Raw genomic sequence first — 16,738 nt, 5'->3', positions numbered from 1 at the left:
ATTTATGCATTTACTCTCAAACTGTTTGAATTTTTAACTGTGAATCAATTTATTCAACAATTTGTATCAGTCCCTGTATGGCACATATATTAAAATATTTTAAAGAAACATATTTTTTCAAATAAATGTACCTACATTTAAAGTTTCAATTTTGTGAAATCAGCCAATTATATTTTTCATTTTATAAACTAATGCACTACTTTTTAAAAGTTTGGGGCCAGTACAATTCTTCTTCGAAAAAAAAATTAATACTTGTATTCAGCAAACACGCATTCAATTGATCTATAATGCTACAAAAGATTTCCATTTTTAGTAAATGCTGTTCTTTTGAACATTCGATTTATCAGACAATCTGGAAAAAAATGATCAGTTTCCACAAACATATTAAGCAGCACAACTGTTTTCAGTTACAAATTAAAATGCTTCAGTTACAGTTAAAAATGCTTCTTGAGCAGCAAATCAGCATTAGAATGATTTCTGAAGGATCATGTGACACTGAAGACTGGAGTATTGATGCTAAAAATACAGCTTTGCAATCCCAGGAATAAATAAAAAATGTAAAATGTAATATATTAAAATGAAAATATTTATTTTAAATTGTAATAATATTTCCCAATAATCCTGTTCTTAAAAAAATGGAAAAAAATTCAAGTCCAGGCTGAGTGCCTTGTAAAGTAGGTTACAAAAGTAAAAAAGCCTTTATTATTTAATCGAGTTCTTCGGCAGATAAATTTACCTGTTCTTACTGTATTTTAATAAGCCTGCGTGCGCGTCAAAAACAATACAAAAAAAAAAAGCGTACCGACCCCAATCTATAACGATACTTTTACATTATTAACAAGAGATGGTATTAAAATGCTATTAAATCTATATAAATGTACGTGTACTCAAGTTATGAGACAAAAAGAGCTCATAAACTAATGACAAAGCACACTGTGATATTCAATTCAATCAAATTTAATTTAATTTTATATCGCCAGCAAAATCACTGCAAATAGTGAGTATTAAATATATTTCCAAGGCCAAGGTTTCCAAGGAAACCTTATGGATTGGGCAACAATTAATTAATAACTTGCAATATGCTGCACATAAGTTTATAACTATAGTAATACTTAGATGTATAGCTACATTCAGAATGCAGGTAAACGTGACCCAAATCCAATTTTATTTACTCATATGCGGCTCAGAACTGTTTTTTGAATAACAGTGTGAACAGGACAAACCACATGGAATCTGATATTTTCAATTCTAATTTGCTCCATATGTGGTCCTAAATCAGATACAGATCAGACGTTTTGCAATGCGACCTCAGTCTGAACAGTCATCCTGGAATTACTGGAATACTCTAGATCATTATTCGTCACAATTCTGCGCTGAGGCTGGAGTCACTCCAAAGATTTCCCTGACGGTAGTTCTTTAGCAGTGAAGTTAGTCAGTGGAGGGCCGTTAGCTGTCATAAGTATAACGGTGACAGCTCTATACAAGCAAAACTTAAGGAAAAACGTTGCTCTCTTTCACCTAATCTTCTATATCATTTGCACACAAATTCACTGGCTTCCACAGCTTAACGCCTTTTAAATGAACGCGTAAATGCTGACTTTAGTAATGTCTGTGTTTACTTCCGTATGACAGCGTATGATGTGTCTTTGTTATTGTTCTTTTGCACATACAGGGGCAGTTCAGAATCGTGACCTGTTCACACTCAAGTCCGATATTGGCCACATTTAAAAAATAATGGCGAAACTGTTTTTTTTTAAAGTCTAAAACCTCATTCCGACTGTCAGTCCAAATCTTTACATTTTTTGTGCATATCTGATTGGAGTCCTATCAAAATTTAACAAATGTGAATGGCAAAAAATAAATTAAAAAAATAATTCACTTGGAATGCAATTTTTACAAATCTGCATTGAGCTACATTCATGTCTACATATGTGGTTTGAAATTCAGTTTGACTGCTATAATTGGATTTCACGTGGTTTATGTCACTTTCTCACGCCACATAAAACGTAAACATGTTTGTTTTGAGTTCGGCGGAGACACAAGCACAGAAAAAAGCTGCGCATATCGGCATCCAGCATTTCTGCCACTGCCTCAGAAGATGAAGTAGTCTAGCCCAGTATTGTCATGTTGTAAACAAGACAACATCTTTATTGAAAAAAAACCATCCACATTGATGTTGTTGTTTTAGCCGTATGCCTACCAAAGCAAAGACATTGCCACAGAAACCAATGCAGATTTTCAGGAAAAGAAAAGAGCACCACGGGTCAATAATTCAGATCGGATACACAAATAATCGGATTTGACCTGAGATAGCCGAAGTGTTCTCACCTGGAGGAGCTCCTGGCCTGCGAAATGGCTGAGCTGCATTAAAGACAGATCAGCGATAGAGGCGGCGATCCACTGGAGCACAGCCGTCAGCTGGGGGTCCACAGCCCCACTCTGGACATCGGTACTGACCACCAGCAGAGCTCTTTCTGCCTGCCCATGATCCCGCACCGCTCCTGCATATTCAAACCCACACACATTCAGCTCATACATACACAAACATCATCACAGCAATTAGTCTACTTCAGCAAACCAGTTTCCCACGCTCTCTGTGCTAACTAGGCCAGACACAGAACTCTGCTTGAGCTCATCTATTGACCCACATGGAGCCGGTCTGACAGTTAGACAACTAGGAACGAGGATAAACAGTCTTGTGGCTTTGACAGGGGCACGCAGAAGGTGCTCGGCCAAGTAAGACCACTTTAAATGAGTGGCAGCAAAATAAGGGCTGAAATTAGTTTAACAGTTGAGGTTTAACAGACCACTGAATAAACACTAGCTTTGGAGGAAAATACAAAGAAGAGATATAGTTTTCATTTACCGCCTGAATCCTCTTTGGCCTCAGCTTCCTTCTCTTCAGCGCAGTCACTGTAAGTTGAAAAATATTACAGGTGTAAGAGAGTCTTACTGACAGACTAAAGGGAACGACACCACAAACCACATGCAAGAGAGGGTGACAGAGGCTCCCAGCATTCCCATTTCTCATATAAACCAGCTCCACTACAGTTTCAGCTAGAATTCATGGCATATTTATGACTTGCCCTTGCTAAGGGATATTGACTCAATAGTATTTTAAAGATGCTTTTCTTGATGCCTTTGACTAAAAAACTGATTTGGGGTGGGGCATTATAGCTAAAAAAAATTATCTATTTTTTGCAGACTTGCATACTAATATTTATGAAATCTGAGGAACCATCTTTTCTACCTATATTTCACAAAATATTGCTTAATTTAATATTGGCAAATAAATCAGCAGTATATCATTAATATTTGCTGTCTAACTCAGATTTGGGAGAACATTTTCTAGCACAAGTTTAAATGAGATGAGCAAGAATAAATATTACAATGGCTTATGAAGTTATGCATCACAGTTTCCAAAAAAATATTTATCAGCACATCCGTTTTCAACATAGATAATAATCAGAAATTTTATTTGAGCAGCAAATCATCATATAAAAATGATTTGAAAATTCAGCTTTGATCACAGGAATAAATTATATTTTATAATACATTAAAGTAGAAAATAATTATTTTAAATTGTAATAATCTTTCAGAATATGACTGTTTTTACTGTATTTTTAAATCACATAAAAATGCAGACCTGGTGAGCATAAGAGACTTCTTTCAAAAACATTAAAAAAAAATCTTCCATTCTGTTCTCTATACGGTTATATTATTAAGACAGATGTGAGATGAGAGATGGCCTAAAAATTCTTTTAAATCTATTTCAATGTACTCACAGGTCTTTAGAAAATGTAATAGCCAAACAAAAATTGCATTGTGATATATTTTACATCACCAGCAAAATCCCTGCAAACATATAGTGAATATGTCTCCAAGGCCTGAATAAAAATTAAAAAAGGAATCCTTATAAAACAAACTTTTACAAATGATAAATAGCAATATTGTCAGATAAATCAGCAGTATATTATAATTTGAGTGAGAATTTTCTAGTAAAAGTTTAAATCGCTTTTTTTTTTTAAACAAGTGTCCATTTCTGGTTGTAAATCAATTTTTGTCTTTTTCAGATATAATTTCCATATATTTTCCACATGTATGATGTAATGAATTGATAAAGTGATTTCTGTTGCTTTTGTATGGAGTTGGTCACTTTGAACTCAAATGCACATGATTCACGTTGTGGACCTGAACTTTAATGAGAATTGGGGACTGGGACATCCTTTTTTTCACTCAAACAGGAAGCATGCAGTAAGAACAGATAGATCATTCTTTGACCCAAGTCAATGACCCAACCCAAACACTTCCTACACCCACAATTCTACCAACACAACACAAAGACTCAATTGACTAATTCCAAACACAGGATGGAGAACAACAAAGGGAAGTTTTGTTTCTAATAGGTAATGTTAGAAACTTGTCAGCGCTTTCTGATAAAAAGCTGCATGACATCATGCAGTAATTAGAGCCGTACACGCTGGCTATGGTACACCTCTTTCCATAGACCAACCTGTCTGATGGAGAGAAGGACAAATGTTCTTCATAAACCTCGCCTTCTAAACCCAGACTGCTCCAGCTACTGCTGTTTCCATTACTGCTGGGGGAGAGAAAAAGAAGAAACACTACAAAATAATTTCTGTGCAAAAACTAGAAAACCTACCTGGAGCTTAATGATATTTCTAAATCGATATTTGATATTTATGTTGATATTAATCTATTTACTTTTAGATTTTTGGTTTAAAGGGTGGTTTTATTTTTTTTTAATTCAGAAGAACCATATTTTCAACCAAACACCAATCATACCCATTAGTTTCAAAATGCTGCATGCTAGACATAGAACATAGTAGAACTTAGAGCTGCACGATTAATCGTTCAATTTTTTTTTTTAAATTTTGCAATATCGATTCAATCACCCACGTGATCTCATTCCCAAATGACAACGATTTGACTGTCTATTAAACCTTTGACAAGTACGATCACAGCGAATATACGAATCTGTGTTAGTGCTGCCGCTGACCTCTAGAGATCAGCTGTCATATTATGCTCGTGTCTCATCTATGCTTGTTTTTTCATTTGCAATATTATTGTCGTTCGATTCAGCTATGAAAAAGACATATAAGCCTGGCGCGTTTAAACCTCCTCCACTGTCTGTTTCAAGCGTCAGCTCCCAAAGTGTGTCTGTAAATAAAAAATATACTCCTAATGTTTGTTTCCTCTATTTACTCATTTAATGATCGATATAACCCCCTAATCTTGTTATAGTTACCATAGTAACACATTGCTTTCACTTATTGATGACATCATACCCTCGGCCGGCACATACAGCACATTCCGCCATAGTTGTTGCCTGGGTTACTGTCGCGTACATAAGTGTGGGGTGGAGCTATCAAATTAGGGGTGAGATCAAACATCAACACTGGCCAAAGGTGTTTTTCAAAAACTACTGATCTCACCTGTGAACTGATTCATGTAAATTAACTCTGAATGCAGAAATTCTATAAAAACATCTGTATTAACACTCATACTCATTAATACTCAGTCATGAGACAATAAATTATAGAAATACTAGACCCTAACCATGTTATATAAAAATTAACTGATTAATACAGTACTTGAGGACATGAAACTAAAAAAAGAAAACTTAACTATCATCTATATTTGGACACACTGAGAATTTATGGAGTTTCTAAGTTACTCAAGAAACACTGCCTCGAGCTGACAACCACACCTTTCACAAATATTTTGATACCTTCATGGTATCTTGGTATGAGCAAAACAAAAATTGCTCATACATTCTAACTTTTAGTTTCTTGGGAGGTATTAAAATGTTGATAGAAATTGCTTCCATTGAGACACTTCAGCCAAAAACAATACTCAACAATGCTTGCCTTTGAAAGACAAGACAGTGTGAGTCAGTTGTCATGTTTTGAAGCCAAAGACATTTCAAACTTTTCTGAGAATGTAAAACAATATCCCTAAATGCTCATCTGGACAAGGCACTAGGTGTTTCTCAGCAATTTTGGAAAATGGTGAGATAATAAGCAACTCTGGCGTCAAATAAATTACAAAATGGTTTGTGTATAAAATAAATAAAGAGAACAATAAATGTTCTTTAGCAATGATGAGTCATACAGAAGGTTCTTCTAGTCCACAACCTAAACTCAAACTAAACATGTGAATAGTGTCAAATTATCTCAGCTGAAAACCAATCATGACTACAAATGTTTTTAAAAACACACTTAAAGATTGCTATACAACTTAAGAGGTGCCTGACATTGACACTACTTCACTAATACAGTCTGAGCTTTTCGAACACAAATCTCTCCTCTACATATTGCATTGAGGGTTTGCAATGGTCAGGTCACTAAAAAGGCAGTCCTTCCACTGTTAATTCACCAGATCATTATTTTCACAATAATATTAGAGCCACATGCTTGTGAAAGGTGCACAAGAAAAGAAAGTGCTTTGGAATTGAGTGTGGTATTAGTCGAGCAGCAATGCTTCATTTAATGCTTTGTAAGGTTGTAAGAGTGGTGGGACTTGTTCACCTGTCACTTAGATGGTGAAAGCTGCTGCTCTCATCTGGGTGGTCTTCTTCAAAACTCAGATTGGACCAACTACCAAGACTGTCATCACCAACACTCAAACTAAGCTGTTGACTCACTGTTGACTCAGTCACATTGACGCCATCCCTTCTAGGAGTACTGAAACACAGTAAGTCATCAATCATGATGAGGAAATGCAACAAAAAAAAGTTTCAAAATCTAGGAAATCCATGGATGAGCAATTTTAATTGATAGACTGTACTGTATGTATAACCTTGTGAAAACTGTGTCACTTTACCCAAGATTGACGGTTTGGCAGACGTTGGACAATGCGGACGTCATAATCTCTGTGGTCAGACTTTCTGCAAAGCTTGCGCCATCATGACCAATTCCACTGTCTGCATTCAAACTGGTGCAGCTCAGCTCCTTTTTGGCTTTCTCAATGACACTGGACACCATTTCTTCAGCAAAAGCAGCTCTCTTCTCCAAATCAATGTGAATTCTAGGAATTTCCAGTCCAGCCACTGAATCAGATTCTTGTTGCCTTCTGATTTTCAATCCCTGGAAACCACGACGACCATCTCTCCTGCAAAACAGGCATTCTCGACCTTGGCAGTATCGGCAGGTTTGATATGCCTCAGCCAGCTTTTCTGTGAAGGAATTAGGTTCAAGTGCCCTCCTGTCCCCAGCTGCCTGAACACATGCCGGCCCCAGCGTTATTTCCAATGTATCATCAACAATTTTTCTGGCATAATGTTCAATCACTTGCATGACACTGTTGTTGCTTTTGCTATCATTTAAGCTGCTCGTACTATGATACAGCCTGTTAGTTTCTGAGTAGGTTAAAAGAGAGCATGAAAATGTACTTTCTGACATGTCCCCGACACTGGATTTCCTATAGAGGCAAGAATCAGTCAGCGATTTTGGCAGTCTAACTGAAGACATTCTCAGCTTTCTCGTAACATCACATGTGATGTTGTAGGCAAGAGATTCCGCAAAGTTCACAAGTTCTACATATTCGTTACTGCTAATGTCTTGACCATCTTGACAAGCACATGGCAGAGATTCACAAGAGGATCCATCTTTTCCATCAGTAAGTTCAGTGTGGGATGACTTGGATATGGGACTTTGAGAAACATCAGGACTATGATCGTGTAAACGTCTAGAGGAGTGAAGCCTCAAAGGATACCTTTGCTTTATTTTTCGTGCCGCATGAGCCAGGCCAGATTTAATAGATCGATATGCCAAACGAGTGGCATACTGATCCAATATAAGCTCTCGGTTGCCTCCCTCTTTCTTGAGCACCTTAATGAGGTATCCTGCATATTCGTCAGTGACACTCTCGCAACTTGGATAATCTGATGACATCCCACTTGCTTGGACGTCACCAGACCATTGACAAGTCAAATTTCTTAAAAGGCCGTCTCCACTCTGACACTTGTCAGCAGAGTTTACAGATCCTCTTTTTAGTGTTTTGTGACGACAGTGGGTTGAACTCATCATCCTCTTGACATCGTTGATGACTTCTCCAGCCACTTCTCCAGCATATGTCCACAAAGAATTCAAAGTCTGTTCAGAAAACTGTGCGCTATGCAAGGCAACACTGCCTTTGCTCTCGTCACCCTCAGCCTTCTTCACATCTCCAAGGCTTAGTGTGTCCATCTCAGTTGCCATGGAAACAATGTGGCAAGCTAAACGCTCTGCATAATGGAGCGCACTCCTCTCAAACATTCTGCTCCTGACATTGGGACTCCGCTCTGACTGGCAGTTTCTAATGTGTGGACCATCTTTCTGGGTCTCCTCCTCGTCTTCATTGCTGCCAGCTTCTTCAGAGAGAGACCTAATGAGTTTCAGCATGAAATCGGCCTTGTCTGAAACTGAACCAGCTTCTTTTGTGTCGGTGGCAGGCGGGTAATATGGGGTGGGTGGAGGAGTCGCAGGAGAAAATTCTTTTGCAAGCGTACCTTTAAGCTTCTTCGAGAACTGTCTGATCTGTTTCTCACTCTGCTCATCTGATGGCTGCTGAGGACTTGAGGGTGGAGTGCAAGGGATTTCAACTGATTTCGTTCCAGAGTTGCTGCTTGAAAAATCCTCTGCACCTACTTTTCTACCACCAACTTCAAAACTGGGCACTTCCAGTGTGTCCCTTCTCACGACAGAACGGACCTCTGGGGTGAGCTTGGAGACTGGACATGCACTTCTGGAGGATGGGTCACTAGAGCCCTTTGACACCAAGTGAGAGGGAATCTGAGGGGAACCTCTCTGAGTCGACACATGTGATTTAACAATTCCATGGCTTGGAGTGGATATGCGAGCGGCGATTGTTTTGCTCAAAAAGTCTGCACAGTCCTCTACTTTCTTCTTTACTTTTGTCGAAGAATTCATTAGATCGAATGCCTCAACTACTATAGTGTCCACCATATTCCCAGAGAAGTTCTGAAAAGTTTTTCCAATCGAGGGCTTGCCAGAATCACTTTCAACAGACATACTGTCAACAATTTCCTCACCACTGGCTGAATCCTGGATTCTTGCAGGACCTGGCGATGAATCAGACTGAGATGCTGCAGACATATCTGAGGCTGATGATGTTACTTCCACTTGGCAACAAATGGTTCTTTTAGGGCTTGTCTGACACACGTGACCAATACTGGATTTATACTGAGAAGGTTCGTCTGAGTTGTGTACATGGGATATGACACTGCCAGCCACAGGAACTGGAACACAACTGGCGATACCTGACACACAATACAAGGCTTTCTTCACTGTACAACCATCCTGCTCTTGATTTGTAGCCTCTGTGACAGTCTGAGATCCAAGATAGCTTGTTTGGGCACTGCAGGTTTTTGTAATGAGAGAACTATCTTCAGCACTCACGTAGCAAATATTGTCTACTGACACACTGATAGCTGCCTGGGTAGTGAATGTCACATCAGCTTGTGAGAGCTCTATAAAAGCCTCTTGGAGAACAGACTCCGACAGATCAGAGGCATAGGATGAAACCACTTCCTCGTCTTCGTCAAACGACCAGTCACCTGGTCTGAGTAACGTTGAGGGATGTGAAAACTGGCAAACCTCCATAATTCCTTCAAACACTAATTCCTCAGCAAGATCTGCAGCAAATCGTGTCACAGTGTTGTTGAAAATCTGCTTTTTCACAAACAGAAACTCTTTAAGGGCTCCAGAAACGGCTTCCCCTACAAGGAAACCGGCTAGACCGTTTACGGCACGCTCTTTTAACACGTATGCATGGCGCATTCCTATCTCATGAAAGGCCATTTGAAATACTGAAGATGTCAGCCTTGCAGCCAAATGGCAAAGTGTGGTGGTACAGGAGGACACACCTTTCTGCAAGTCCCTTAAGGCACTTCCAAGGCTCATTTCGACTAAGTCTGTAGCAAACCTCTGAATCCCATCCTTAAGAGACTGTGATTGGGATTTAGTGATGGTGACTGTCTCCTGGATGTCTGAAAGCTTCATTAGATGCCCATTACTGTTTTTGAACTCCTTATGACACACACAGCTCAAATTCTTATTAATGTTAAAATCAACAGGGGAGGAGTACCCACAGACCGATCCAAGGATTTCTTTTGACAGGTTGTTGGCAAAATCTGCGTACGTTTTGTATAGTGAGCAAAGGTCCTGTGGTTTACGTAATTCTGAGCCATCAACATCTGCCTTCCAAAAATACTCTAAGGACCCTCCTTCTCCCAGTGGGCTAAATGCAGATGAACGAACTGGACTGAAGAGCGGCCCGCTGTCCTCGCAGGGAGTCCTCGCTGGCCGTGGGGAATCTGGTAATTCAGAGTGAATACTGTATGGTGATCCTGGTTTAAGTGGAGTTGGTTTCTTGACATTGGCTGGAAGAGCCCTATGATCAAACTTGTGAGGATTCATTGCTGTGGTCGAGCATCCCCTTGATACAAATTTACATCCAGAGTTGTCAACATACTTCTCTGTTTGACCAGGGAGGGAATGTTGTTTAAGGACCTTGATGTTGGAATCAGAAGACTGGTCTAGTTCATCAAACTGATCAAAGCTGTCGAAAAATTCACTGACTTCTGAGTCAGAGTCTTCTACTCCATCCTTTAAAATGGGTATCTTGGGAATGTCAAGTTTTGCTTTTAGACTCTTCTGATATCCAACTTCATCCAGGAATATAATAGGACTGGGACTTGAGCAGTCTGAATCATCTGACTCGGTGAGGGATGTGGAGGTAACACGTCCCGTTGACAGACTGCTAAGTTCATACGAGATCTCAGAAATTTCAGGCCACGCTGGTGACTTCAGGACAGTTTCTGACACTTCTGCAGCAGTCTTTCCCTTGTGCACTGACTTCTTGGGTATGGAACTTATAATAATACGAGATCCACTTAAGTCTTTTAAATGAGTGTAAGGGACTGTCTGGGATGCCACATCCCTTTGGTTCCTCTGACTATGGGCACCTGCAAGATCAGAGAACAGTTTGTAAGAACAGAATTATTATTAACATAGGCAATTATTTCAATATTTTAATTTCAATTAAGGTTACTGGATAATCTAAGGTTAACGTCCTTTTTAAAAAGGGTTTAAATAAAAGCTTATTTTATTTTATTCATTTACAGTATCATTCAAAAGTTTGTGGTTGTTAGTGTTTTTAAAAGTCTTTTAAATGCTCACCGAGGCTGCATTTAGGGGTGGGCGATATGGTAAAAAAATCATATCTCGGTTTTTTTGGTTAAATGGCGATATACGATATATATCTCGGTACTTTCTACGTTTTTCTACTTGGATAAAGAAAATCTGTATTTATTTAAAAAAAAATATTTCACATCCTGCTCAATGATATCCAAATAATGTTGATATTGAAGGATATGGAAACAAATATAGTGAATGTAATGTAGGCTATGCAATATATTATGTGCAAAAAGGTGGTTAAAATCACATTACATTGTAACATTACAAACTAAAAACAAATATAATTCTTTTGTTTTTAAAATGACTAAAGGCTAAACTAAAAATGAAAATAAAACAAAAGCACAAACTAATTATATTAGCCTGCATTTGATTACCCCATTATAATGGTCACTTTCATAAAAATATACTTGTAGGTTTAAAATTCCACATATGGCACATTTATTGTCTCCAACAACAAATATTTTAGCAATAGCCTATGTATATTTTAGTCAGAATTATTGCGCTACTATTCTATTGTGCTTGTCTGTTTGGCGCGGCGGCGCTCATTGCCGGAAGCTTGAATTTTAGCGGAGATTCACTTGTAAAAGCTCGTCCTCTCCTGATAGTGAAATGGACATATTTGTTTGATTTTCTAACATTTACAGATGGAGAATTTACCTGTGAAATGTAAGTTAAGCACTGAGGAAAGCACCACGTCTTAAACGCATTAAACAGCGCAAGTATTTATCTGTCAGTCAGCAACAGTATCTGTCAGAGCATCTGACAGGGCAAGCTGCTTTAAACTTGTTAACTATATCTTACCAGTTATTTTAAAGCGCTTAATATAAGCTTGTGTCATGTTTAGGACAAATTGTAGGCTACCATGTACTTTCACTGCAGGAGCGCACACTGCGTCCTCCGCTATTTTTCAGATGTGCTCGTATCAAACTACTGTATCGATATAAACGGTATTGCCTCATTTCATATCGTGGGGATAAAAAATATCAAGGGCGTAGGTTTGGTTTTGAGATTGGTGGGGACATTCCCAGAAGTTGAGGAATCAGGAAATGAATAGGATAATATTAAGGTTTTTAGTCTATATTGACCTTAACAATACGTTAATGAATTCTGTAATGTTAGGACCAGGGGTGTGAAGTAACGAATTACAAATACTCACGTTACTGTAATTAAGTAGTTTTTTTCAGAAATTGTACTTTTTAGAGTAGTTTAAAAATTGTGTAATTTTACTTTTACTTGAGTACATTTTAAGTGATGTATCGGTACTTTTTCTCCGCTGTTTTCCTTCTGTTTGTGGTCGTTACTCGTTACATATGCTTGTTTTAGCCTAATTTCATTTTATTTTTATCCATCTACGTGATTGGATTGAGTAATCGGTCTCGTGACTGTCATCAAATCAAATAAAGCATAGAAAACTTTAACCGCCTATTCCTGCTGTTACTCGTGACTGCTGTGGAAGTGCATTCTTCACGCATCAATTCAATCCAGATATCAGCGTCTTCCTCTAATATGCTAAAGGTACATTTCACATTTCTGCTTAATATGATATTTATATAGGCTGGCCTGTCTAAATGGCCTAACATTTGTTCTGAGGTTGGGGGTATTGCGTGACGAGTTCATAATGCGGTGAATTCCCGCTCCCATTTACTTCACAATCACATTATAGAGAGACGCGCTTCACGATCTGTGCACTGCCGCGTCTCGTGCTCGCCATGCCGCCAGATTCAGAATCAGTGCGCTCTATGAACCATGGCGTTAACTTGAACTGCATTTATTCTGTCAGTCTGTGACTAACGTTACAGCTCGTTAATAAACAACGTTTTTTAATTGATCCATTATACGGTCCGTCTTCATTTGGCAAGTGCACTTGCGCAAAAACATTTTTCATGTTGAACTTTTGTTTTCTTGTGTGTGGGTGCTGCTGATAAAACAGCTTCGCCAAGACTACAAAGAGACATGCGTGTGTGTTTGTTTGTTTGTTTCTTTTTTTAAAGTTTCCTGGATATAACTTCCCTATTTAATGCACAATTTTCCTGACAAATTATATTTTCAGCAGCATTACAATGTGAGTAAATATAGCCGTAAAATGTAAGGGATGATGCCACCCTTCTAGAACAATGTGCATTTACGTTTAAATTCTAACATATTTAATAGAATGGAATTAAAGTGTGTAATTAGTGTTAGCTCACTATCTTAGCCTTTTTCAGTGCATTAGGTGAGGTAATCTGATAATATTAGTGATTCTCATTTATCAAAACACTAACATTGGTACCGTTTTGGAGAGAAATTGGGTAATTTTTTATCTCTCTATTTAACCCATCTCATGGTGTGTGATGCTGAACTATCATATGAGTTTCTAAAGGTTTTTGAATTCTTTGCACAGTTATGAATATTGATATTTTATGTGCAACAATAGCATGCTCAGGCCCAGTTTCTTTTCGCCTAATTTTAAATGCTTTCCCCCCCCAAATAATATGATTTAAATGATGATGAGTGTACTGATTTGATGCATTTTAAAAAGATGGATGATATTCTTCAATCCTTCTGTCAAAGAAGAAAATATAATGTGAATTACAGCATGTGCAATTTTTTTTAATTTATAAATTGTAGTACACAGTGTTTATTACTCTTTACTATTGCGATTTTTTTCAATTACTATTGCGCTCTTTAAGATCACTAGATTCGAGGCTTCTGGTCATTCCTAGGATATCCAGATCCACCAAAGGAGGCAGAGCATTTTCACATTTAGCTCCGAAGCTCTGGAATAGCCTTCCTGATATTGTTCGTAGCTCAGACTCTCTATCCCAGTTTAAAACTAGACTGAAGACGCATCTATTTAGCCAGGCATTCATTAACATTTTTATCTTACAGTTACTGTAAATTCGGCCTCTAGTTCATAAACGCCAGAGGAGAACTGGACCCCGACTGAGCCTGGGTTCTCCCAAGGTTTTTTTTTCTCCATTGGGTCATTTGATGGGGTGTTAGGCACCATTAGGTCACTGGATGGAGTTTTTCGGTTCCTTGCCACTGTTGCCTTTGGCTTGCTCAGTTGGGGATATTCAAATGAATTAACCAATCATACCATTGATTAGCTCTACCAAACTAGGATGTCTTTTTTTTCCAGTAATAAACAAACATTGTTAAGTTGTTTTGATTGATACTGTGAAGCAGCTTTGATACAATCTGTATTGTGAAAAGCGCTATATAAATATATTTGACTTGACTTGACTATTATAAGGGGTAGAATACGCAGCTCAGTACTCACTACTCATGAGTACTTTTAAATAAGCTACTTTTTTACTCTTACTCAAGTAGTTTTTTGGACAAGTACTTTTTACTCTACTCACACTACATTTTTTGGAATGTAATGGTACTTTTACTTGAGTATGTTTTTTCAGTACTCTTTCCACCACTGGTTAGGACAACTATTAAAGCTCCAGTAGGTCACTTTTGTAAACAAATATTTGTTAAAACTGTCATTATGTCCTGACAGTAGAATATGAGACAGATAATCTGTGGAAAAAATCAAGCTCCTCTGGCTCCTCCCTGTGGTCCTATTGCCATTTGCAGAAATACACAGCTCCCGGTCAAAAACAACCAATCAGAGCCAGGAGGAATGTCTTAGCAGTGTCAATCACGCTCGTGTACGCTCTGATCACCCCTCTCTTGCACAGCGCGAGCGCGTACCGTCGCTCGTGACTCTCCTGTTCAAACTCGTTCATCCAAATGAACGAATCTTTTTTCGAGTCATTTCGTTCATTCAACAACGAAATGACTCGAAAAAAGATTTGTTCATTTTGAACGACTCTTTTTCGGAGTCATCACGTTCATTCAACGAACGAAATGACTCGAAAAAAGATTTGTTCATTTTGATGAACGAGTTCGAACAGGATTACGAACGTGCATCACAGAACAGAGCAAGGCGAGCATTTGTGCTTATAAAACTTAAAGTTTTGTATTTATTTTTGAAATGACCGATCGTTTCGCTAGATAAGACCCTTATTCATCGTCTGGTATCGTTTAAAACTCTTTGAAGCTGCACTGAAACTGTCATTTGGTCCTTGAAACGTTTGTGTCCTATTGAAGTCCATTATATGGAGATAAAGCCTGGAATGTTTTCATCAAAAACCTTCATTTCTTTTCGACTGAAGAAAGAAAGACATGGACATCTTGGATGTCATGGGGGTGAGTAAATTATCAGCAAAAGTTTTTTTTTAAGTGAACTAATCCTTTAACGTTATCTTACTAGCTATTTATAACTTATAGAAAGAGTACAACGTTATAAAGTTAAATGTATTGCAAAATACATAATGATTTGAGGACCAAGTTTGTAGTCAAAGTATGAGCAGGCCATAGTCAATGTAAAGCATATTGTTGATGTTTCGTCCCTATTAGTGAATGTTCCATAACTGTTTATAATCCGCCGTCATCGGTGGTCCTGCTTACTAGCCTGCTTCACGGCAGGCTCCGCTGTGGGGGAGGAGCTGTGGAGGGAGGGCTGTAGCGCAGCAGAGAGCAAGGGGGTTGGACCTGTAAGTTGTGCTCGTTCAAATTTTCAGGCTAAGTCAACATTTTCTCAAAACTCCCTACTGCAACTTTAAAGACAAGAAGGGAGTTTAACAGAGACTGAACTTTCCTCCGTTCATAGTGCAGTGCAATAGTGCAATGCGGTCTTGTTCCTTGCTTTTTGAAGAAGCCAAACACATGTCTGTATCTGTCATTAAAGGGATAGTTAATAGTTCCCTTTAATAGTTCACCCAAATGAAAATTCTGTCTCTCCCACAAGTTGTTTTAAACCCTTATAAATTTCCTTCTTCTACTGAACAATAAGGAAGATATTTTGAAGAATGTTGGTAACTAGACAGTTGATGGACCCCATTGACAACCATAGTAAGAAAAAAAAATACTATGGAAGTCAATGGGGCCCATGAACTGTCTAGTTACCAACATTATTCAAAATAACTTCTTTTGTGGTCAGCAAGAAGAAAGAAACTGGTCTGAAACAACTTAATGATGACAGAATTTTCACTTTTTAAGAAAACTATCCCGTTAACAGAAATTAACTTTTAGCATATTTGTTTTCACATCCTTACTGTCCAGTTTGTCCTGTTGGACATAACACACAACTACTTGTGCCATTGTTCTGAACCATGTTTTCAGTCTCCTAAGAGCAATGAAACTTATTTCAGCCTCAGCTGAGACTGGGATGACAAGGGTTTCAACTTGATCAAACAGACTTCTCATTTCAACAGGCCAAACAATTTTGTGTTTTCATGTTTAATGTGGACTTTCCATAGTCGTAATGATTTATACTGTACATAGTGTATTCTATCCCCCTACACTAACCCTAGCACAGATAACTTTCTGCATTTTCAACAAAAAAAAAACTTAGTATGATTTATAAGCAGTTCTAAAAAAAAAAAAAAAATCCCCACAAGGATTTCGGAAATTGCCATCTTTGTGTGGACATTTTGTCTTTGTCCCTACAAAAATGGCAATATACGAAAATCCTGTCCTTC

The 16,738-nt window shown here is 38.1% G+C and overlaps 1 protein-coding gene across 3 annotated transcripts in view; it reads right to left on the bottom strand.

Moving 5' to 3' along the window:
- akap11 (A kinase (PRKA) anchor protein 11) overlaps positions 1–16,738 on the bottom strand; it is a 55,810-nt gene that overhangs the window by 30,170 nt on the left and 8,902 nt on the right. Inside the window, exons 7-11 of one of the 3 annotated variants that reach the window (XM_077215722.1) lie at positions 6,847–10,990; positions 6,552–6,707; positions 4,514–4,600; positions 2,867–2,913; positions 2,329–2,501 (exon numbers count right to left, since the gene is read on the bottom strand). In XM_077215722.1, coding sequence (XP_077071837.1) covers positions 2,329–2,501; positions 2,867–2,913; positions 4,514–4,600; positions 6,552–6,707; positions 6,847–10,990 — 4,607 coding nt within the window. The remainder of the gene's footprint in view (positions 1–2,328; positions 2,502–2,866; positions 2,914–4,513; positions 4,601–6,551; positions 6,708–6,846; positions 10,991–16,738) is intronic. The other 2 variants (XM_077215724.1, XM_077215725.1) reach the window with 2 other exon arrangements.

The sequence above is a fragment of the Siphateles boraxobius genome, unplaced genomic scaffold (assembly GCF_051911475.1).
Source record: "Siphateles boraxobius isolate OS27281-9 unplaced genomic scaffold, OSU_SipBor_1 7, whole genome shotgun sequence".
Lineage (NCBI taxonomy): Eukaryota > Metazoa > Chordata > Actinopteri > Cypriniformes > Leuciscidae > Siphateles > Siphateles boraxobius.
The sequence above is the reverse complement of the archived record's forward strand: the minus strand, read 5'-3'. Positions and strand labels throughout refer to the sequence as shown.